The sequence below is a fragment of the Ambystoma mexicanum genome, chromosome 11 (assembly GCF_040938575.1).
Source record: "Ambystoma mexicanum isolate Mex_15411 chromosome 11, UKY_AmexF1_1, whole genome shotgun sequence".
NCBI classification, from domain to species: domain Eukaryota; kingdom Metazoa; phylum Chordata; class Amphibia; order Caudata; family Ambystomatidae; genus Ambystoma; species Ambystoma mexicanum.
Genome location: NC_090934.1, coordinates 563781917 through 563805883, shown reverse-complemented (window position 1 = coordinate 563805883; position 23967 = coordinate 563781917). Strand labels below are relative to the sequence as shown.

The 23967-nt window shown below is 43.2% G+C and overlaps 1 protein-coding gene across 4 annotated transcripts in view; it reads right to left on the bottom strand.

The window, feature by feature from the left end:
- LOC138503575 (golgin subfamily B member 1-like) overlaps positions 1 to 23967 on the bottom strand; it is a 1546163-nt gene that overhangs the window by 1229330 nt on the left and 292866 nt on the right. For all 4 annotated transcript variants that reach the window (XM_069623402.1, XM_069623405.1, XM_069623404.1 and 1 more), the window contains exon 6: positions 12731 to 12898. In XM_069623402.1, the coding sequence (XP_069479503.1) occupies positions 12731 to 12898 (168 nt within the window). The remainder of the gene's footprint in view (positions 1 to 12730; positions 12899 to 23967) is intronic.

Sequence of the window (23967 nt, the reverse complement as noted above, 5' to 3'; positions counted from 1 at the left end):
ATTTTGAGGGGAGGGCTTAGTTGCTCCACCTGATGTTAAGTACTGTATCACTTTCATTCACTGACTCATGCTAGTATAGAAAGTATACTTAGATATTCATTGAGAGCCTATCATTACTGCACATAGGTTTTTGTAGTTTGCCACGTATGATGACGTTGGTAGTACGCAGGTTAACGTCATTGATTACTCATTTTGAGTATAAAAACCCAGCTTTTTTAAAGATGCAATGAGTAAGAGAATCGAGCGAGTGCACTGATATTCGTTGACTCCCTGTTTTAGATAATTGAAAATAAAACAGTCTTCCTTTTGCCAAATTACCCGAGTCGTTTCGATTATTGATGTATGAATAAAATCTGCATCCCCATCCATCTCCAGGGTATTGTTACTCGCCTTACAGAGCTGGGGAGCCACCCCAGTTCAGAGGATCGTCCAGGTATCTCTGGTATGTTTTGCTAGGATCAATTTCAGAATTATTTCACCTCTTTCTTGATCACGAAGCATGTTAAAAGCAATTAACTAGTTTCTAAATTGCTGTCAGCGCTTTTTAATTGCACTTCCTGAAGTCAGATCTTTTTTTGCTTTCAGTGATTTTATATCTTTCTGCAGTTGTTTTTTTGCAGCCCAGATTTGCTTGCTAAAGCGATATTTAGTTGTTTGATGTTTGACACAAGAGCCTTTTTGTTGACTGAAATTGTAGCAGTAGTGACTCGGTTTACCATGCCACCTGCCCCAGCATTAATTGCTGCAAAGGCAGTGCATAGGGACACTATCGGTTTGATTGATCCGCAAGGGATTCAAAACGTAATTTAATCGCAAGGAACTTCCATAAGTGCTTGAGGATGAAGTTTCGGCCATTAGCTAGGTCAATTTAAGGGCATCGTGATCGCTGTTTGCCATCTTTATTACTTCAAAAGTTTACATTTTTTAAGTCAAATTGTTGAGGCCCAGATATAGTCGATAGTTTTATAACTGCCGTCTCTGTTCCACGTTGGACAGGCAGGAATGTCACCAGTCATGTTTCCATTTAACATCTCAGTTTCTGTACGCTAGTTCATCTTCCCACCAGCATCGTCGTCCATCATGTTTAATAGAAAACATTGATGGTGTTGTTGTCCTCATTCCATTCTGGTCGAACCAAAAGAGATTAAAATCCCTGCAGATAATAGTTGTTAAATTTGCATATGTACGTATGCATTCATCTAGTTGCAATGTAACTGCGGATACGAACTTCATTGTCAAAATCATGGCTGGATTCCAGTGTTTATAAAATAGAGAGGTTTTTTGGGTTTCTACACCTACCACTCTCTATTCTAATTACTGTACATTGGACAAACAAATTGGGGTTTGTTGATTTGATGATTTTCCAATGAAGATTGTTTGATTAAAGTCAATAGACCTGAAAAGGGATGACCTTGTTGACCTTTCCCTGCAGAGTTTAGTAAGGTGGAATAACCGTCGCAAACCGGAGGTTCCCGTAATCAAGATTCTTGCAGGCAGATTATTGCATATAATCTTTTGCCCAATCCTCCTTCGCAAAATAGTTGACGAAATCCTCTTGTGTTCCAAGAGATGAATACACACTCTTTGGTTGCTGGTTGCAGTGCATGCTACTGCTGGCACAGCCAATTTCTCCTTCCAGATATGGATTCATTAGATTTTTCTATTTCATGCGCATTTTGAGATTGCCGTTGTTTAGAACTTTCGTGTTTTTTTCAAAATGGATCATCTATGTTCATTTTCAGACGTCTTTTTACTCGTGGACATTTTTTCTCTCGTAGGTTGCTTTTCGTGGGTGTTATTTTCTTCACAACAATTAGTCAAATCATATCCAAAGGATAGGAGTGCAATACTGACCGATAGTAGAGTGTTTTCAATCACAGAAGAGTGAAGATGCAAAATAACCCAGTCTGATTGGGATTCCGATGCATATTCGACTATATCAATGTCTTCCATCATGATTGTCCGTAATGACAGGACTGAGTGAAGCAACTTCAATAAGTTGTGTCGGTTTACTTCATTCCATTGACCAGCAACATTTTCAATTTGCAATTTCCACTTAGAACGTGTTACCTTGTTTCTGAGAGAATTGCCTGTGCCATCTGGTTTTCCTTTTGCCCTCGCCTGGGCTGCAGTATTTTTTCAGATTTAATTTCAATGCATTCACGTCTGATCCTTTGTCAGATTTTGAATAATGGACTTTTCTCTGTTTCAGGCGAAGATGGTCCCATAAGACTTTCCCATATGCAGTGCAGCGCAGGCCAAGTTAGGCATAATTGGCAGCCGCATATTTGAGTCATCACCGAATTGCTCTTCATGACTTCTGATATGGTGATTAACTCTGTTGCTATCCTCATGCGGTAAATCCGCATCAGTCTCTTCCACCGAATCATCAGTTATTTTATAGGTAGAGAGATTTGCCAGGTCTTCAGAAGTGAACAAGTGTGACTCGCTCGAGTCCCCATCATCTACTTGCTGTCTTTTGTTGGCATCTCCAATTTTCTGATGCATTGCTAATTGTTGGGGGATGATCATCACAGGCTTGGATGTCAATTTTGATTTCTCCAAAGAGATAGGTCACTCGAACACCGCTATCGGATGAGGGGTGGTAAAATCCCGAATGAAAGCTTTGGAACTATTTGTTTTGCTTTTTTTATTCAAATGGGTAGTGACAACCTGTGTGTTCTTGGTAAAAATATAGCCGTCTTTGCATCTTTTACCGTTGTCCTTTGGATGCGTTGTGTTTTGCCTTTTTGTAAAAATATCGAAAGTTGGTTTGTTTGAGCAGGTCAACAAAAGGTAGAGGCAGGCAATGCAGTGTTACCACCCCTTACGAATTAGGTTCCGCTGCTCGATTAGCATTACTGGAATTCCCTTTTGACGACTTAGTTTGGCTTTTTTCTATTATGGGAGGTGGTTCGATTGTCACAACGACTACAGGTCTTGGAGTCTCCAATTTTTGATGTTGTTGAGGGAGTGGATCGGTATTCGGCAGTATTGCTATAACGGGGGTACCAACTTGGGCCCTCTCAACTGACTTTCCTTTAAGGCATCTCTTTTTCTCATATTTTTCTTTACTTGCAAGAATCTTCTCTGTGCTAGTATTGGGTGTACCATCCCACCTTATTTCATCCCCGCCCACCTTCATGCAGGGCACGGACCTCCCATACAATTTAACAGCATTTGGTAAGTATTGTGCCGTGTCCATTTCGTACATTCCAAAACTCCTTCCATTAGTTCCATGTTCGTTTTTCCCCTCAATCTCATTTCTGGTTATATCACCTAGTCGGTTCTGCCATCTCAGTGACGATTCAGCTTCATAATTCAACCTTTGCTGTATTTGATTGGTGAAGATTTCTAAAGATGATATTTTTGAATTCATTACACCAAGCAGTGACACTTGATCTTTGGTAGTGTCATTCAAGGATTCATATAATTTCATGAATGGCAGTAATGCAGTCGTTGTCACAGCCATCACATTATTACACAATTGCGTATTTGCAGGGAGAGCCAAATCCTGCTGGACTGGTTGGACCAAGCTCTCATTTGGCCTGGAAGAGCCTGTTTCGTTCTCTGCTTCTTTTTGCAATGAATTAGAAGGCATTGCAAGAGTAAGGGGGTTGGTTGTAGAATCAGTCGTACGATATATGTATGGGTGCCGCATCTGTTGAGGCAGAGGAAGATTTTTTGATCCTTGCCTAGGAAGTGCCAAGGTCGGCTTGGCAATTTGGGAGACACTGGACGAGTCCTGAAGTTGTTTAGCGCCATGTGGCTTCCTCATTACCCGCTCAGCCTGTGTCGATAATTCTTTTAATTGCGGATCAAGGCCCATTTGCATGCCGTCTCTAAAAGCACTGAATGCATTTCCAGATGCTGTCATATCAAAGCTGGCATCCAACCTTGCCTTTAACCAGGCAAAGTCTGCTTTGAGGTATCTCGCAATCCGTGCTTCTCTCGTGATCATGTCATCATATTTATTAAAAGGAGTGGATGAATTCATTTCTATTTGATGTGGTCCCGTTGGGAAATTTGCAGTTTGACTAATCAATGGACTAAACAATGGCCGACTATGTGGAGAATCTTGATGGAGAGAATTTGCCCTTGGTTACCGATCAGATGGCCTGGACCCGAAGACATAAAATGTGGGCGCGATACGAGACTGCTTGTATTAGGTACAGATTTGGAGTAGGACACTTAGGGTGTACTGCAACAATCTCAGCCTCCTGGCAATAGGACCCAACCTTTGGTATAAGTCTGAACTACACAGGTTGGTAGGATGATAGAGCAGCCAGGCTTATCTCAAGAGGGGTCAATGGGAGCTGTAGAGTGGTTACACAGATTCACAGTGACAAGTATTCAAACAAACACTTAAACACAAGGTATCTTGATAAAACATTTATTTACCAGTCATTTATATAAGCCTTCTTTAGAAGGGAGCAATATAATAGCAACACACAAATACTTTCAAAAATACACACTCTTAGCTCCTAAATCAGCAAGCACCCATTTGGGATGCCACACAGGCACTTCCTACACCCCCAGGTGACTTCAATAGTCTGGACACTGTGGACATTGATATGTTACTGAAGCAAGAGATCACACATATTCTTAAGAAGGCAAATACTTTTCAACCCTCCCAATGGTTAGAAGTCTTTAGTGAAGAAGAAGAATCAATGTAGGGCCACAAGCGGTTAGGCTTGTGAAAAGTAGAAGCACATCTACAACAAGAGGTAAGTTCTCTTAGACTTTACAATAACATTGGTTAGAAGAAAATGCTGCAGATGACTTCTGTTCCTGTGCAGCTCTGCAGATCTTGGTGTTCCTGAGCCTCAGTCGTGGGAACAAGAGGGAGGACTTCTGGGGACTCCTGCCCTGCAATGGGACGGTTACTGACAGGAACCGGCAATCTTCAAACTAGTGGCACTTCAGTGTTTCAGCTCCTCGTCTCTACCGCAAACAGCACCACCACGGTTCCTGGCTATCGGGATGGGCTTTCCTTGCATCTGGGGTCCAGCACTCTGTTGAGGTGGCTCAGGCTCGGTCAGTCCTGCTTCCTGGGTGTCCGGACGATATTCCTGGGGCTCTTGGCCAGCTTAAAAGCAACGCACAGAAACTGGTGTTCCTCTTCCTGGTATTTTGGTTTCCAGCAGCAACTCTGTGGAAATTCAACTAACTCAGAGAAGGATGTCCAGGTGGCTTACTTTGGAATTGACTGGTCCCACCAACTCAAAGGGAGAAGTCGTCCTTGCAGGGGTTTCTCTGTCGATACAATTTTGGAATTTCAGCTAAGCAGCAGGGCTTCACCAGGCAAACCAACGGTTCAGAGGTTGCAGCAGGCGTCCTCTTCAAGTTCTTCTTCAGATTCCTTCGTCCAGTGGTCAACTCTGCCTTCCAAGCCAAAATGCCTAGCCTTTTATGCAGGTTTCGGCCATTCATTCCAGCCTGGCTGTCAATCACCCAGCAGGGTGGCTGTCCTTGCCGGACATCCAGCCCGCCAATCACCTAGGAGTGCATTCCTGTCTCCTAGGAGACTAGACCCAGGGAGCTTCGGGCACCTCCCTCACTTCCTGCCCCCACCAGACACCATGGAGCCAGAGGCGGGCTTCACTCGTGAATCCTGCCACAGACAAAACGAACAAAGGGACCAAACCTAGTTTGGCATGCAGAGTAAATCTCAAGAAGGACCTTTCCACAAAGAATGGCGAAAAAAGAAGATCAGGGCCATTTTGACAAAAAATGACACCTAAGGGTGCTTTACTGCTGCTGCGAACGTAGCCCACGGTAAAGGCACACCATGGTAGTAAAAAGTAAACCACTGCCACCAGCCAGTCATCGAGGAAAGGGCAACATAAAAATGTTACATGAGAAGCTAGACAAAAGGGATACTATGTAACCCCTCCAGCATCATATTGTGAGATAGTGTGTGCTGGGTCTAGAAATTTTAAAGTGTAAGTAAACTCAATTTCACTTTACTGCTCTTGGAAACAGTAGTTCTCCAAGAGAAAGGTAGTTAAACCTTTGGGGAAATCTGGAAGACTTCCTTGTAGCACTACACTGAAGGTGATGTGTAATACAATGTAAAAGATGCCTATGGAGTTTGTCAGACTCCAAAAACCAAAAGAACACAGAGTAAAAGTCACATTAAAATACATGAGAGAGTGGCAAAAAGGGTCTCATTCTCTCTGGGTTAAAATGAAAAAGTCATAGAGTCCAGCAAAAGAGCTGGGGTTCTCTAAGGTAGAGCGGAATTAGCACATTTCTGAGAACTCTCCACAACAGCTTGCAAGCCTTGACGGTGTCTGAGGCAGACCTGTTAATTGCAAGCCACCTTGGGTTGTGCATCCAGCACTGATCGCTGCACTTGTGAATCAGATCCAGTCGTAATTGCCAGATGGACTGTAGTAGCTTGAGACTCATATCAAGCCTTGAGTTTCAACTTGGCCGCTGCTGATATAATTGGGGAGAATTGATGTTTCATTTTCTTTCCACATCTGGTAGATTAACTTCAGGGACTTTATGTAGGTAAACTAAGGCACCCTGATAGTCCTTGATGCTTGGCGTAATTTATAAATGTGCGTCGCTCCTTTATCACTCACCATACTTACTTCAAGAAGTTCTGCATATGTGATATCTGCCTTTTTCAATATTTGAGTCATTTGAGGCATTTGGAGGTCAGAGCTGGAAATGACAGAGCCAACGACCATATCACATGTCGCTGATACCAAATCATTTGAATTACAAGACAGGTTTTGACTGTCAATGACTGTCTTAGTTCGTTGTGACTTCAAAATAGACAGCATGGTTGTCGTTTCTTCTGCCTTTTCTAAAATTTTCAATTGGGGGGGGGGGGTCAGTGGTAATAAAGTTGATATCACATATGGCACCTCCCCTGTCGTTTTGCTTGTGGGTTAAAGTTCCCCATGACCTCCCCTACCCACAAGCATACTATCATGGTGCACGTCCCGCTCAACTGATTTTCGACCAGACTCCAGATCATTTTCGCGGCGTAACTTTTGCCGCGTTAAGGGACCTGAATTTGACATTATGCAACATTCGTCGGTCCAACAGTGAATTAGTCTAAAGTAACGTAACGTATATCTCAACCAGTAATTGTTACCGAGTATATGACAATGTGCCGGTGCAAGTCTCTCACCTCAAGTCTCACCGCCGCCGCTCACAAATCTCACGGTCTCAACTTCTTTTCCCAAGTTGCTATGCGTTCCTTGCCTCGAGCTTGGAAAGAGTATAACCGCGGCAGGGGCACAACAGGACACAAAGGACTTCAGACAGTTGTAGCAAAACGCAAGGCTCCCGAGCTCGGCTGCCTCACGGCTGACTGCAGGCAGACTGAACTCGCTAACGAACTCTGCGCACCCTGGAAGGCTCTATGTAGGCAGTTCCCAATCCTTAAAGCCACAGGAGCACACTCCACGGCAAAACAGTAAAGCACAAGTGATCCCAGCAGGTACTGCAGCCAGACTGAACTCGCTGCCGAACTCTTCACATTCTCATAGTCCAATCTTCCAAGTTCCCCCACCTCCATCTAAGCATCAGTTGTAACCTGGGGGAGCTAGACAAAAGCCAAGGAATCAACTGATTCCATGTGAGACCCTGAATCCCACAATTATATTCAAAAGCACCCAACCAATCAAAAATATCAAGTTTCACATCATATATACTCACTGCTTCTTTGGGAAGACGAGGCCTCTTTGGACTGGAAGAACTTGAGGACTCTGGGAAGGAAAGGTTTTCAAAAGACAATTTCTTCATTTCAAGAGCATGCTGCATTTCTAACTTCCTGAGTTTGATGTCCTGATGTTTGGTTTCAGCTTGGATTTGCAATCTTTTGAACTCTAACTCAAGTCTCATTTTTTCAAGAGACACACATTCTGGACTCAGTGATGGACCATGTGGGGTGCCAGTGGATACAGGTTGAGACAAAAGGGCCTGCTGAGGCACAAAGGGGCTCCCATGTTGAGACTCCTCTCCCTCCTCTGACTCTTCTAAGACATTAGAGTTAGACTCTGAATTATGATCCTCATGATCAGTTCCCACATTTCCTGGGTTAGTAGGTGCGACAGGCCTACTGCCCAGACTTTGATGATTCAACAATCTTGCAATCAATACATTTTTCTTTCCTTTAACAGAGAGATTCCTGACCTTACATATTTCTTTCAGTTCTACTGTTAAAATGATCAGGGCTTCCTGACTGAAGTTATCCATATTTGGCATGTTACAATTGCTGTTCTAGTGGAGCTTAGCCATGTGAAGGTTTTAGTTTAACAAAAGCAAAGCAAATACTTAGTGTAACAACTCTACAATAGATCCTCACCACTTGCCACCAGTGTTAGGTAATGATTTGGGGTAGTACCCTTTGGGTGCACTACAACAACCTTAGCCTCCTGGCAATAGGACCCAACCTTTGGTATAAGTCTGAACAACACAGGTTGGTAGTGTGATAGAGCAGCCAGGCTTATCTCAAGAGCGGTCAATGTGAGCTGTAGGGAGGTTACACAAAGATTCAGAGTGACAAGTATCCAAATAAACACTTATACTCAAGGTTTCTTAATAAAACAAGTATTTATTTATCAGTCATTTGAATAAGCCTTCTTTAGTAGGGAGCAATATAATAGCAAATACCTTTAAGATACACACTCTTAGTTTCTAAATCAGCAAACACCCATTGGGGATGACACACAGACACCTCCTACACCCTCAGGTGACTTCACTAGCTAGGACACTGTGGACATTGATAGATTACTGTTGGCATTTAGAATAGCGAGATGAGTGTCAAAGAAAACGTTATTGGAACAAACAAGAGATTACAAATATTCTTAAGCAAATACTTTTGCAACCCCCAATGCAGAGGAAGTTAACCCCTTCCTGGAAGGATAGGCGCAACACAATGTCAGAGGAGAGAAGAGTCATTCAGTGAAACAGCCTAAGCCAAAGTCAATAGGCAAAAGTCTATGTGAGCTGAAGCACTTCTTGCAGGTAAGTAAGAAAAGTCTTTGCACAATGTTTTAGAAGTCTTTGAAGAAAAAGAAGAATCAATGTAAGGTCACAAGCTGTTAGACTTGCAAGCAGTAAAAGATGCAAGCAACTCTACAACAAGAGGTAAATTCTCTTTATAGTAACTTTGGTTAGAAGAAAATGCTGCAGATGACTTCTGTTCCTGTGCAGCTCTGCAGATCCTGGTGTTCCTGAGCCTCAGTCGTGGGGACAAGAAGGAGGACGTCTGCGGACTCCTGCCCTGCGATGGGACGGTTACCGACAGCAATCGGCAATCTTCAAACAATTGGCACTTCAGTGTTTCAGCTCCTTGCGTCTACCGCAAATAGTACCACCGCGGTTCCTGGCTGTTGAGATGGGCTTTCCTTGCATCTGGGGTCCAGCACTCTGTTGAGGTGGCTCAGGCTCTGTCAGTCCTGCATCCTGGGAGTCCGGAGGATATTCCTGGAGCTCTTGGTCAGCTTAAAAGCAACGCACACAAACTGGTGTCCCTCTCCCTGGTTATTCGGTTCCAGCAGCAACTGCAGTTGACTTTCAACCAGCTTCGAGAGGATGTCCAGGTGGCTTACTTTGGCGTTGATTGGTTCAACCAACTCAAGGGGAGAAGTCGTCCTTGCTGAGCTTCTCTAGTCGAAACGAAAGTGGAGTTTCAGCACAGCAGCAGGGCTTCACCGGGCAACCCAACAGTCCAGGAGTTGCAGCAGGCGTCTTCTTCAGGTGGTTCTTTGATTCCTTCGTCCAGTGGTCGATTCTGCCTTCCAAGCCAAAAAGCCTCGCCTTTCATGCAGGTTTCTCCCATTCATTCCAGCCTAGCTGTCAGTCACCCAGCAGATTGGCTGTCCTTGCTGGACAGCCAGCCGGCCAATCACCTAAAAGTGCATTCCTGTCTCGTAGGAGATTAAACACAGGGAGTTACGGGCACCTCCCTCACTTCCTGCTCCCACCAGACACCCTGGAGCCAGAGGCGGGCTTCACTCGTGAATACCGCCAAAGACAAAACAAACAAAGGGACCAAACCTGGTTTGGCGCGCAGAGTAAATCTCAAGAAGGACCTTTCTGCAGAGAAATGGTGAAACAAGAAGACCGGGGCCATTTTGACAAAAAATGGCACCCATGGGTGCTTTACTGCAGCTGCGAATGCAGAACGTGGTAAAGACACGCCATGGTAGTAAAAAGTAAACCACTGCCACCAGCCATTTATCGCAGAAAGGGTAACATACACATGTCACATGAGAAGCTAGACAAAGGGGATACTAAGTAACCCCTCCAGCACCCTATTGTAAGATAGTGTGTGCTGGGTCTAGAAAGTTACAAACGTAAGTAAAGTCAATTTCACTTCACTAGCACGTAACAAATATGTGTGAATATGTTTTATTTTTGTATATACTTGTAACCTTTATGGGACATAACATTGTTATGCTCTATGCATATGCATTTTCATGACATTCTGATTTTCATTTATGTATGGTATTATTATTTTCTTGTCAGCCTTGAAGACAACTTAGGTCGAAAAACGTGTCGGCTGACCCTATCAGAATAAATCATTCTTTGGTTGACCCACTTTTGAAGACTTTGAACTGTTCTCACACCAAAAAGCTGTTCATCTAATTTCAAGAAGGCAGGGTGCAAACCACCCAAATCCACTCCAATTTGCGTTTCATTTGTTCAGGTTTCTTATGGGTGGGCCTTGTGGAATGGATGACCAGCCTGCCATCCAGTATACATTTTGTGGTCATAGCGCACTTCCAAGGATATAAACCCATACGCCAATTGTACTAGTATTAATGTTGCACTCTCGTATAAAGGTTTGTGAACCACCTTGCAGAGTAATGGTGTCAGGGAGGGGGGCGGAGGGGAGCATAAGCATATTTCCCTGACCAATGCATCCATAGAGCATTTCCAGCTAACCCTTCTGTGGGTACCTGGATGAGAAGTTTTGGCATATGGCACCTCCCCTGGCGTTTTGCTTAAGTATGAATGTGTCCACTTCCCTTTCATGGTTTTGTTGGAACAGCTTGCATAGGCTGTCTGCCGGGTGATTGTGTTTGCCCTGGACATGCTGTGCCTGTAAATATATATATTTTTCTTGATGCAAAACTGCCATATTTCTTGTGCTAGAATGTGTCAGTGTTCCTCCGTGCTCGTTTATGTAGGCCATAGCCGTCGGGTTGTCTGTATTGATTAACACACTCTTATTGTAAACTTTTGTTTGAAAGGATAGCAGAGCCATCTTTACTGCGCAGAGTTCTAGGACGTTTATGTGATCTGTGGTCTATTTTTGTGACCATGTGCCCTGTGAAGTGAGTTCTTGACAGTGGACCCACAACCTAACATTGAGGGGTCTGTTGCGATGGTTGCCTGAATTTTACAGAGTTTGAAGGTCCTGCCCTTTAAGAGGTTTTCTACTATCCACCAGCTTTTTCTACCTCTTTTATAACCACCACTAGATCGTCCCACTGGCCCGATACTTAGGACCATTGTTCCGATACCCATTGTTGGATTTTTCTCATGTTTAGCCATGCATTTATATATGTAAATGCACAATGCCATCATACCTAGTACTTCATGACCTTCTTTTCAGTTACCTGAACACCTCTCTGGAAACAAGGAATTAGGATGAGGAATGCTTGCACCCTTTCTGAGGATGGATAAGCAGTTGATTGTTCTGAATCTAAAATGGCACCCAGAAATTGTTTTTTCTGGGATGGTACCAGGCTTGATTTTGTTTAGTTTATGGCAAAACCTAGTTGGAAAAGTAGGTCCACCATCATTTGTGTATTGTATAGGCAGTATGCTTGTGATTACCCTGTGATGAGCCGGCCTTCCAGATAAGGGTAGATGGGAATGATTTCCCTGCGCAAGTGCGCCACAACCACTGTAAGCACTTTTGTAAACACATGAGGTTCTGACGCTATTCCAATAGATCGTACCTTCAACTTGTAGTGTCATTTCCCTACCTAGAGGCTTCAGTATTTTCTGTGAGCGAGGAACATTGAAATATGAAAGTATGCGTCTTTCATGTCTAGTGGAATGACCTCTTGTAGTGTTGTCATTCAGAATGTTGGGGTTTCAGATATTTGTTAGCTGGTCTAAGATCTAGGACTGGCCTTTTTGTTTTGTCCTTTTTTGGGTACCAACAATTAAAGTGTAAATATCTTTGTTTACCTGGTTTGGGGGACTTTTTTTAATGGCTCCCTTTTTTCAGCAGAAAAACTTATTTTTGTAGGAGCTCTTGACAGTCCCACAGAAGTGTTCAGTTACCAAGGTGGCAGGTTGCAACACACTCATACTAGCTCTATGCAGTAATCCCTTGTGACTAGCACCCACTGATCTGAGGTTATCCCCTCCATGCTTGGGCAAAAGAGGTTATGCGACCGCCCACAGGGTGACATGGAAGAGGGCCTGAATGCTGCAGTCATGGTTTAGAGGCTGTTTCCCCTGGATGTTGCTCTACACTGCTGCATAGAGGGGGATGGACAGGAATGCTGTTGTTGATTTCCTGTATGCCAGCTGTTGCCCTGGCTTTGTTGGAATTGGACTGCCGGTTGTATGTGTTGGAATGAAAGGAAAGGCAGTTCGCCTGAGCTCCTCTATACTCCCCAACCCAGACTTTTAAAACAGATTTGTGGGAAACACCTACTTTTTAGATGTAAAGATTGAAATCAGGACTTTGTACAAATCACCATAAACCAAAAGAAAAAAGCAGCTGAATCTTCAGTACCTTTTGGTTTTCCACCGAAGATGGAAAATCTTTGGGCGAGCTGCTGGAACCAATTGCCATCTGCAACTCAATTATGTAGGCCTCTTTTTCAGATAGTTTCTTTTCCTTCTGAATAAGGACTGCATCCATTTCTGAACCTCTTTGTCGCTGGCGCTCCAACTCAGTGATCTAGGAGCAAGTGGAACGTGATAGTGAATAAGCAATAGTTTACACACATCATAATACAATATTACTGTGCATATCTGTACCGCCTGCCTGTGTAAATTTTGTTAAATAATGAATTGTTGTTTCGCTTTCATTTGGCCATGTTGGTATTGTGGCAGTTCACCGCGAAAGATGGCATTATAAATGAAATTCACCAGTTCACCATAAAAAGGATGTTCACCCCATTAAGTCTGAAACTCTTTCTTCCCTGGTTATGCTTTCCTCAGTTGGCCTTTCCTGTAGTCCTGTAGTCAAATCTTCAGAGGAAGGAGGAAGGTGAGAGTCTAGAAAATAGGGAAGACCCAGACCAGGGGCAAGGGCTTTTTAGAAAGGTGGAGAACCAGCACCAAGGGCATAAGGCTTGCCACTTTACAGGCTTACCACAATCTTGACTAAGATCACAAGGATTCTGGCGGCGGGCCATATCCGGATAACCTTCTGAAGCAGAGGACCTGGTGTCAGATACAGCGGAGAACAACATCATGACAAGTTTGGCAAAATAAACTATAAAAACAAGGAAGAAGTGGTGGGGCACTTAAAACACAAAGGCTGAATGAATTATGACCACCGGCTGTCAGGGCCCAAGTGTTAGAAGGACTAGGGCCATCCGTCTGTCCTATCAGTTGTCATTAGTGCTCTGAATGTGTGTTCCACAGTGAACCAAAGAAAGGAAATTAGCTTCTTCCTGTTCTGCCATACAAAGACTTATCCATGTCAATCTCCCTCCAGACATTCTCAGAATCCCCTAAAATTTGTGTGGTTCGCTGCTTGTGAAAATAAGAGTGAAGGATAGCCTCTTTTTGACCTGCAGCCTCCCTGGGGCAACCCTCTCAATTGCTGATCCTCCGACAGCCTTTTAGTTCAGTTTTAGACCCCACATTCATAACGTGGCTCTGACACGTCCAGCAAGAAGCAGGCATCAACACCTCTTTTGATTGGTGGGCATTACTCAAAGGTCTGTAACGGCCAATAGATCAAAAGAAGACAACAACCAGGAGGAATAGTTCTAAGTGACTGTAGACTAACTGTTGAGGTGAATTTTGAGAGCCGGCCATGCAAGAGGGTCCGGATATGTCACCCTAGTTAGTAAACAGGGTTATTGACTCTTGGGTCTAGCCAAACTATTAAGGTAACATAGACTGAGCAGTAAGGCAGGTCTAATGCGAGAGATTCCTACCACTGTGTCCTTTTTACTTATTCAACTTTAGACAAATAATTTGGAGCGAGCAGCCAGGGGGCACAATTTGCAAAACACTTGACTTGAAAGTATTTAAGTAAAAAAACGTTTTAAACACAATCAATCTGTGTGCAAATCTTCTTTATACAAGATAGATTTTACTTTGCAGTTATTCATTAATTTTCACATATTAATACGAAATCTTGCAAAAAATGACAAAGGTTTGTTTCTAACTCTCCTAAGGAAAACATTCCTTGGGAGGTTACAAAACCTAACATAACAATTCAATTCTCTTTGGCCAACATGTGAATCACATAGTGGTTTGGCTACAATTTCTTCCCACTGATAACAGCATCTTCAGGGCCATATTTCACTTGCTACAGATTTTAATTATACATATTAATACCATCACAAATTATCATAATCAAGACAAATCATTTACAAGGAAACAGAATAAAAACAAAGGGAAAGCATTACATAAAAGGTAATATAATTTGATAACTTTTACCTCACACAAAAAAGATATTTTAAATGCATTCTTTAAAAATAAATACTAATTTATTAGGCCTTTTAACTCTAAGCAGATAAAGTAAAAATTACTAAACACACTTACAAACACATATACACACGCAGTTGGTGATCTCAAAGTGAGATCACCAAAGCTTAAGATAAAAGGGTCTTATTAATCTATGGCAGTGTATATGATTTAGGACTCTGCTCAAAGTTTCTATCGTTTCATTGACATGAACTGCTTTTGCTGTTTTTAGTGTGAAATGAAAAGATGATGCAATCGGATCCTAAATACAAGCAATTTGCGAGTTTAAAGTTAAGCAAAAAGGTTTTAGGCGTACTCTCTTAATCCAGATGCAGGGGGCCGAGGGGCCTTGTAGTATGCGGCAGAGGTTGACATTAGAATTAGCTCCAACTAGATGCGGTTCAATGCTCCGGTGGTTCTGGTGTTCTTCCAGCAGGACTGCCCAGGCACTTTAAGACAGCAGACACAGCAGGAACCCACAACGAGAGGAGACCACCAGGACACAGCAAAGACTGGCAGCAGCGAAGATCACCCTGATCAGGGGCCGGCAGGAGAAACATGTGGCAGCGAGGAAGACTCCTCTCCAGGAAGGCCAGTTACAAAAGATGTCCTTTTTGCTGCTTTCCTCCCATAGACTTCTAAAGGACACCCATTCTTTTTGCTGATTTTCAATCTGTCAAAAAACAATTGATCAGGGTGACCAAACAAAGCATAACACACTCCAGTGTTCGTTGAAATGAATGTCATTCTTTTCTGGTTTTCGCAAATGAATTTTAGTTTTAACCAAGTGTTTCAATACATATATTCATGATAAGACAAAATTTAAACAGGACAAACAATAGTGAAATTACAATGCCAGAGTTGACATTAAACACTCAGTTTAATGTCAACACTGCTATTATTGTAAATTGCTTTTACACCAACACTGTTCGTCTTGAACCAGTTCACCTGATCCCAGAATGGTGAATGGGACCTTGGTATTCAGATGCCTGTCCAGTTCAAAGTGTATGGACTAAAATGTCACTATTATGTATATGCATTGTATTTTCACTATTGTTTGTCCTGTTGAAATGTTGTCTTATCATGAATATATGTATTGAAACACTTGGCTAAAACTAAAATGCATTTGTCAAAACCCAAAAAGAATGACATTCATTTCATAAACTTAACGAACACTGGAGTGTGTTATGCTTTGTTTGGTCACCCTGATCAATTGTGTTTTGATTATTTGACCCCACCTAGGTAGATCAGGGTTCAGCCAGCAGCCCTTTTTGATTACTGGTTTGCAATCTGGACCTGACTTTTGGGAGGTCATTTTAGGCTTCTGCTTTACTTCCCTTGCTTTGGGCTCATTTTTATGGGGATACTGATCCATCCAGAAGACTACTAATGCTTAGACTTTCACTATATGAATTTCTTGTATTTTTTACAACTGCACACATCACCCTAAGGTGAAGTCCAGTTAGTACACTTTGCATCCTTAGATGTTTTCAATTTGTAACTTATGGGTTACAAACTCAGTGGGCCTCACTATGGGTCTGACGGTAACCGTGCCGATGCTACTGGTGGGTTGCCACCGGACCCTTAATATTTTACCGGCACCCGACTTCCCGGTGCCACCAGCTCATTACGAGCACGGCGGCCCAGGAAGTCAGGTGCTGGCAAATTGTACCTCCCCATTTTCATAGGACTCTATGGGTGTGGGGACACTGAAGCACCGGCACCGTTGCTAAAGGTGCTGGTGCTTCCGTGACTGGTCTACCTACTGTGGCTGCTGCGCCTGGCAGGGTCAGACCTATCGGGCACAGCGGCCACAGCAGGCAGACTCAGAGTTTGCTGATCCGGAAACAAGGATGCCGGTGAGTTTACCAGCAAACTCGTAATGAAGCCCAATGTGTCTAGGATTGGCTGGTGGCAGTGGATGTTTTCCTATTTTTCAAATTTGAACTTGTGCACTTTCATATCCCTGGGGCCTTGATGACTGTTGATGGGCAGAATATGTGGCCAGTGGCTATCCATGATTGGATAGTCACTGCCAGTTTGAATGCTGCAGATCCTTAACATTGGTGGACATGGGCAAGCTTTCAGTCCAGATCTTAGATAAAAGGACTCTTCCTGCAGCGCTGCAGCTCATCGTTGGGGCCAAGACGAGTACGAAGATGCAAGTTGCTGACAACCAGAGGAGGACGACCCCAACAGCTGACCAGCACAAACTACAGTGAAGTCCCCTTGAAGTCCTGACATTCTGCCTGCTCTCAAGAAAACCATTGTCAGTGCTTCAAACCCTGGACCAGTGGGAACAAGCAGTATTGACCCCTACATGAGGATCTGTGCCTTCTGAGCATTTACTAATGCCCCTGGATCAACCGGTCGACAGACTAGCTCTCTACTGGGCTACCTCTCTGCAGCCATTGCCATTCAGAGTGCACCCTTGGAACTTGGAGGATCTTCAGCTTGTACTATAGGACACCTACTCCTGCATTTTCAGCCTTCTTGCATTAACGGAATCCGTACATGAACTGCTCCTTTGTTCATCCACCGAAGATCGCCGGTCACCGCCTGGTTGTGGTGACTTCCAATACAATCAGTCTTCTTCACTTTATAGAGGTGTCCTGAGGTTGCTTTCTCTGCAGAAGTCACCTTTTCTTTGCATGGGTGTTCTGCAGGAAATGTCTGGAACCAATATTTAAGCAACGCAACCGACCAAAACTAAATCCTGTATCCGAAATATACCTTTGCACCAGCAACTGCTGAGCCTTCCTAGACAAAACCAAGCACATAAGATTGCATCCCCCAATGGATGCTGGAACCTCAGCAGTGGTCTCAGGAGGCATCAGAGTCAGACAAAAGTTCACTTCCCTGTTCCTTCAGCCTTGTCCTTCATACAGTTAGATGGGCATAAAGTCCTGCCCCCATCTCTCGCGTTCCTGACGTTGGTTGGTGGAAACCTAGTCAGGGATCCCTTCCTAGGCCTATACTAGAGTATGGGATTGAGTGAGATACTTACCTGAACTTTCCTTCACTTTTTGACCTTTTGAATCATAATCACTGGCATCATCCAATCCCACAGTAAACCTTATTGAAAAGATTTACTTTGACAACTATGACTTTAGGGCACAAGACCCCAAACCATCTTAGAGCTGGACTTACTAAGTGTTGAGTAACTGTTTTGTGGTTACTCTGAGGTGTTTCTACCAAACTTTATACATACAAGTACTTTCCTGTGTTACACTGGTTATTAAATCACATGCTTTCTATCTTAACCGAAGGTTGAAAGTATACATCTGTTTTACAGTAAGTGTGGGGTAAATATTTCATTTGCTATTGTGAATTTTAAAGGCCTAATAAATTATTGGATATTTTTGTACTTACCTGCCGAACTGGAATTAGTGGTGGTGTTCAGTGTGGACTCACTATAGTCCTAGACCACTCTCACTCCCCTCCTAGACTTGCCGCTCTGCTACCTTACCTTGATTGGGGTTGGCTAGACTTCAGTGTCTTCCCTGTTCACCATATTAGGTTGGCCTCCCAAAATCCACCCCATGATTGATTTTGGAAATCCAGCTTAACATAATGGTGCTCAGTGGTGGATAAGGTCTTTTGCACTCAGTGTAGATTAACTAGAAACTATTGTTCTTGTTTAACAGAACTCTAAGCTTTACAACTTTTAGGCCTGTAAAAGTAACATAACATATTACAGTATGGAGTCAAACACTAGTACTACTCCTGCTCTACACACAGTTGGATACTTGAAAATTTTGAAAGAAGGGTTGAACTACTTAGGGAAACAAACGTGACTTAGTGCAGAGACTGATAGATTATTAGGAATCAAGGAAAAATGATTTACCTGTTGCTAGTGGTGTAAATGATGCTGGGGCAGGGCCTAGCAGTAGTAATGGTCCTATTATACATGAAACCATAGAGGGCATAAGATGAATCTGATGAGAGAGCTTCTCATTCTTTAATGACTACTTCTGATGCTTAAGCTGTATACTATTTAAGAAAGGAGGAGCTGAGGCTCAAGGAAATGGAAATCCAATAAGAGACAGCAAAAATAGTGGTATATCCAAAAGAGGAAGAAGTGATGTCAGGTCAGAGGGTGTACAAGTGCAGCACTGATGGCCTTATTGATAAGGAACCCCACACAGCCACACTACCAAACAGGTCGCGGAATGTGGGAGAAGATAGAGTCAGTGTTGAAAGCTGCTAGTGCAGCAGAGTCATGAGAGGAGATCCAAGTTTCTGTAATAGCAAGAAGTGAACGTTGAGGATGATGACAGTCAAAATGGTTGGTGATATAGGAAGACTTGGTGCAGAAGGATTGTGCATTCCATAGGTCAAGCGAACGTGCAATAGGAGAGAGCAGAAGAGTAGGTGGAGAGGAGATGGGGAATGCTAGAGAGTGAGGCAGAAGATTACGGAGCTGAGGCTGATGGCTACGAGAGAAGAGAAGAAGAGCGAATAGAAGGAGGAATGGATGAAATGTAGAAGAAATGGTTAAATGAAGAAAAAGAAGGAAGGGTTCAGCCCAAAAGAGGGTAGGTGGGTGAGCGGAAAGGGAATAAGAAGCAGGTGCGAGTTCCAAGTTGGGCTAGAGTGGGGCTATAGGGAACCAAAAGACAGTTAACAAGCCCAAACAAATTATGTTTCTTGGTCCTGCAAGATGACAGAAGCTCAGAGGTGAGTGGATAATCAATGGGTAGAAGGATCCCTATATATGGAAGTAGAAGTCAGGCAAAGGGTGAGCTTGGTGAAATCCTGCTTGAGCAGGGGTTCTGGCCCTAGGCCCTCACCGGCCCAAACAGGCCTGAACAGGGAGTTACCCATTGCTGCTTTTGGTCCTTGTTTGCAGACAACGAAACTGGATGCCCAGGGGAGACTGAATAAGGGAGGAGGTGCATCACATGACCTTCTGAATAGCCAATCAAAGTGCTCCAAATGGCTTCCAGGAGTGCAGGCAGGGCCCTGGGTGTCTTAGGCCCAGTGAGCTTTGTTTTGCAGGCAAGACTGTCAGATGGTGCACAGGGCACTCTGGGAATGCAGGATGTGGCCAATGACAGAAAATGAAAACACACACATGACTGATAGTTACTGCAAGGTAAATAAAGCAGTCTTTATTCTGCTACTACAGCAGCAACCTAAAGAACTTCCCCCTCTCTCACTTACCTCATGAAACCTAGTCATGGTCACAGTCGGTGTCTCTACTGATTACTCTACAGATCGAGGTAAAGTGCAATTCCTGGAGCAGGCTGGACGACAAAGGCTAAGGTCCAATCTGAGCCTCAAGTAAAGCACCACTTCTTCGGTGGACAACAGCCGCAGGCACACATCCGCCTCCATACACCGGACTAATACATGGAGCACAACATCTCTGCCATCAGAATGCAGAGACGATATATGACAGAAATTTGGTCTAGATGGACACATAACGAGTCTCTTACACATGCGCACTCTCCTGACCACCCCCTGCACCCATCCACATGCCTGACCATCAGGGGTAGCTTAATGGGACACGGCCAGCCCATCTAACTCCCCATCTAATACTAATGCACACATGCATAATATTCCTTCTGAGAAATGTCATACATTCCTGTGGTAGTTAGCGCTTTCAGTCCATAACTAATGGGATAAAGGAGCTATATAAATGGCAAACTAGTATTACTACCCTAAACTGATGTGTGAGCCTGGTTTTTCTGTCAATTTGGGGGCCTGTAACTCATTTTAATGGCCCCTAGAGAAAACACACCAAAAATGCATTCTGAGTGTGTGTGCTCACAGACCTCCACTTGCGAATGGGGATCCCCATGAGCTGTGCACAAAAATGTATATGAAGGAGGAACAGATTGGGCTGTGCTGAGTGGGCGCACTGCAAAAGCAGACAGTGGAGAGCCACGGAGAGCCAAGACTTAATGAAGCAAGACAGCATAGAGCCAATGTCAAGGCGGTGCATCCAACTGATACCAATATGACCGACAAGTCTTTTGAACTCTTGGGTTTGCATGGACCCACTATGGGATTTAATATTATTAACCAATTCAAAGGTCCCATTGAAAACAGGCAGACCACTAGCTAATTAGATTCAGGGAAACCAAACTGTTAATATGAGAGCTATAGAAACCCTACTAGGATTGGCAGTGGACCCACTGCATGCTGTGCAGATAGGAGCAGAGTATCACAGAGGCAGGAGTAGGAGCATGCCAGACAGACCAAGTACAGATAAAAGCAGACCTACAGTAGCAATCAGCAATCAGAGGCCAAGAGCCTAAGGACACAGTTGGAGACTAACCCTTAGACCACCTGGTAGATGGTTTGGAAGGCTATTAGTCACCTGACACAGCAAACCCAATCACGGTCACAAAAAACATTTATCTTATTTGTATTGTTAAAAGCGCTGACCTACCTGGAGTGCAGTGGCGCGCTGTACAGGGTGTGGGTAGCAGTATTTGGGCTGGAAACATTTTTTACATTAGGTGAGTTGCGGTCTGTGTGTCCATTGGGTCTTTGGTCAGGTGTTGAAAAAGCCAGGTTTTTGTGAGATTTGCAAATTGGGAGAATTGTGGGGGCATTCTGAGCCAATATCTGGATCGAGTTCCAGGGGTTGAGTGCGCGACAAGAGAAGGATTGTTTGCGGTCCTCTCTTTGCAAATGTGTTGCGATTTGAGCAGATTGGTCAAGAAGCGTGTGCCACCAGATATGTGGAGTTAAGCCGCACAGTACGCTGGTGTGATACTCTTGACTGCTTTGTAGAGGATACATGCAGTCTTGAACAGCATCTTGAACTAGAGAGGAAGCCAACGTAGTTTGTGTAGGACGGGGTAATTCTGTCAAATTTCGGTGCACCCGTAATAAGACGTACTGCAGTGTAAGAAATTCTAGCAAGGGTAAAATCGAATATTTGCAGAATTTGCAAAAATCACCTTCATTTGTGACAGTAAAGGCTGTGACTTCTCATTAAGGATTTCTGACCAATGTTTAAATGATGAATAATTGCTCAACGAGTACCCAAGGTATGTCAACTTGGAGCATTCCTCAATTAGACCCTCATCTATCGCCCATTTAAAAGGTCTAATTGTTCTGCCTGCCGTGAATATCATTGTCTTTGCTTTGGGGGCATTTGGCCTGATATTATGGGCACTTGCAAACTTTTCAAAGGTAAGCAATTTCTTTTTTAGGCCGTAAGGGGCAAGATCAAGGAGGATGATATCATCAAAGAATGCGATCCAGTGGCGTCAACTAGCTCCCAATTTTACTGCATAGATGTCATCGGCAGACCATAGGTCATCTAAGTCACTCAAATATAAATTAAATAGAGTGGCTGCCAGGTTGCACCCTTGCTTCAAACCTACATCCGTGGAAATAGAAAAAGTGGTAGCACCCTCATCAGTGATTCTCACTTTGTAAGATGCATCTGTGTGTAACTTTAGAATCCAAAAAATCACTCCTTAGGAATCCCCATTTTATACATTTTGCACCATAGGATATCTCTAATCACAGTATCAAATGCCGCAGACATGTCAATAAAGGCCACATATACCGGATTTGCGTCTTTAAGTTTTGTCTGTGCCAAAATATGCGACATGACAGTAGCATTTAAAACTGTGCACATCATCTTGCGGAATCCAATTTGGTACTTTGAAAGGATATTTTCAGAAGAGATGTATTTTTCCAAATGGTACAGAATAAGTATAGAAAAAGCTTTTGCAGCGGCATCGGTCAACGCAATTGGGCGATAATTATCAGAGGAGGAGGGGTTCCCCTTTTTGTATATAGGTACAATAATAGATGTCACCCAAGACTCTGTTAGAGAGAAAGTTGCAAGATTTAGATCAAATTTGGATTTCAAAATTACTGCCCATAAAGCTGGATCTGTCTTGTAAACACAAGGAGGAATCCCGTCGGGCCCCGCGGCGCTGGACGGGTTCAGTTGACCGATTGGCCATTCAATGTCCTGTAGACTCATCTCAACTGGAGATATTTGTCCCTTCATAGCAGACAAGTAAGATGAATCTTTAAATTTATTAGGCAAACAAAATGTGCTTTAAATATGATCCTCCCAAATTAATGCAGGAATATGGGAGCGAAGTACAGTGCCATATAGAGTGCCAGTTAGTTTGATTAATGACCAAATTTCCTTTGTGTTTTGTTGACAGATGTATTTTAACATATCGAGATTCATAGTATTGTGACACTCAATTTGTAGCCCTTTGAGTCTATTTTTGGAGGTTTGCATAATCAAGTTTTTTGTAGCCCCAAAATTGCTAAGCACCTTTTTTTTGTAAGACTCTCAGATCTCTATTTTTAGAGTGTTTTAAAAGTTTTACTTTGTAATCAAATGAGTGCTTATGTGCAACATAGTGCTGTCTTTGTTTGACTTTCATCTGATTCAGAGTTTGAGAGACAATCTTGGAGACTATTTCCTCAGATCGAATAAGAGAAGTGGAGCACAAAAGGTCTCTATCAAGATTCTCTAGTTTTTGAAACACCAGAGCAGACATTTGTTGACAAACACCAGCATTCCATCGCAGAGAAATCATGGATCTGTCAATTTCCAAGAATTCAAGTTGTGGGTTGACAGCATGTAAAGGAATCAGAGATTTCATTGTTCGTTGAACAATTGCATGATCGCTGCGATCTATATCAAGGACAGCTACAAGGTCTTCCAAATATCTCAAAGAATGAGAGGCACAAAAAAATAAAATCAATCATGGAGCTAGCATTGCCTCTTCTCCCTGAGTATTTAGGACCATCAATCGCCGGTGGTACAAACGCTATGTCCTACTCAGAGAAAGAAGAAGCCCACGTCTTTCCTCTGGATCTAGCTAATAATTTCTTAGACTTGCAATAATCCACAATTGATATATTTTTGTTAGTGAGACAACTCGAATTAAAGTCCCCGCCAATGATTAGATCGCTGGTATAGTCCTGCGAACAAACGCTTTCCAAGATCAAATCTAGATCATCACACAGGATCTCTTGGGCTATCTTAATAGGGTTCCCATACTATGTTATTAAAATGATTGACCAGGGAGATTTACCCTTAAACTTCGTCTCAATGGCCATCATAGAGTCAGAGGAAAAGATTGATTCACTAGTGCACAGCATAGAATTACACACACCTATCGCCAGCCCACCAGATGGGCGACCCATCGTTGCCTTAACAGCTTTAGTACAATACATTTTAAATCCAGGTAAAGCAAAATAATTCAATTTCATGGTTTCCTGTAGGAATAACACATTGGGAAGTTCACCGGGCGGAAGAGAGCCAGACCAACTAACAAGATTGTGAAAACCGCACGAGTTCCAAAAGCAAAGAGTGAATTT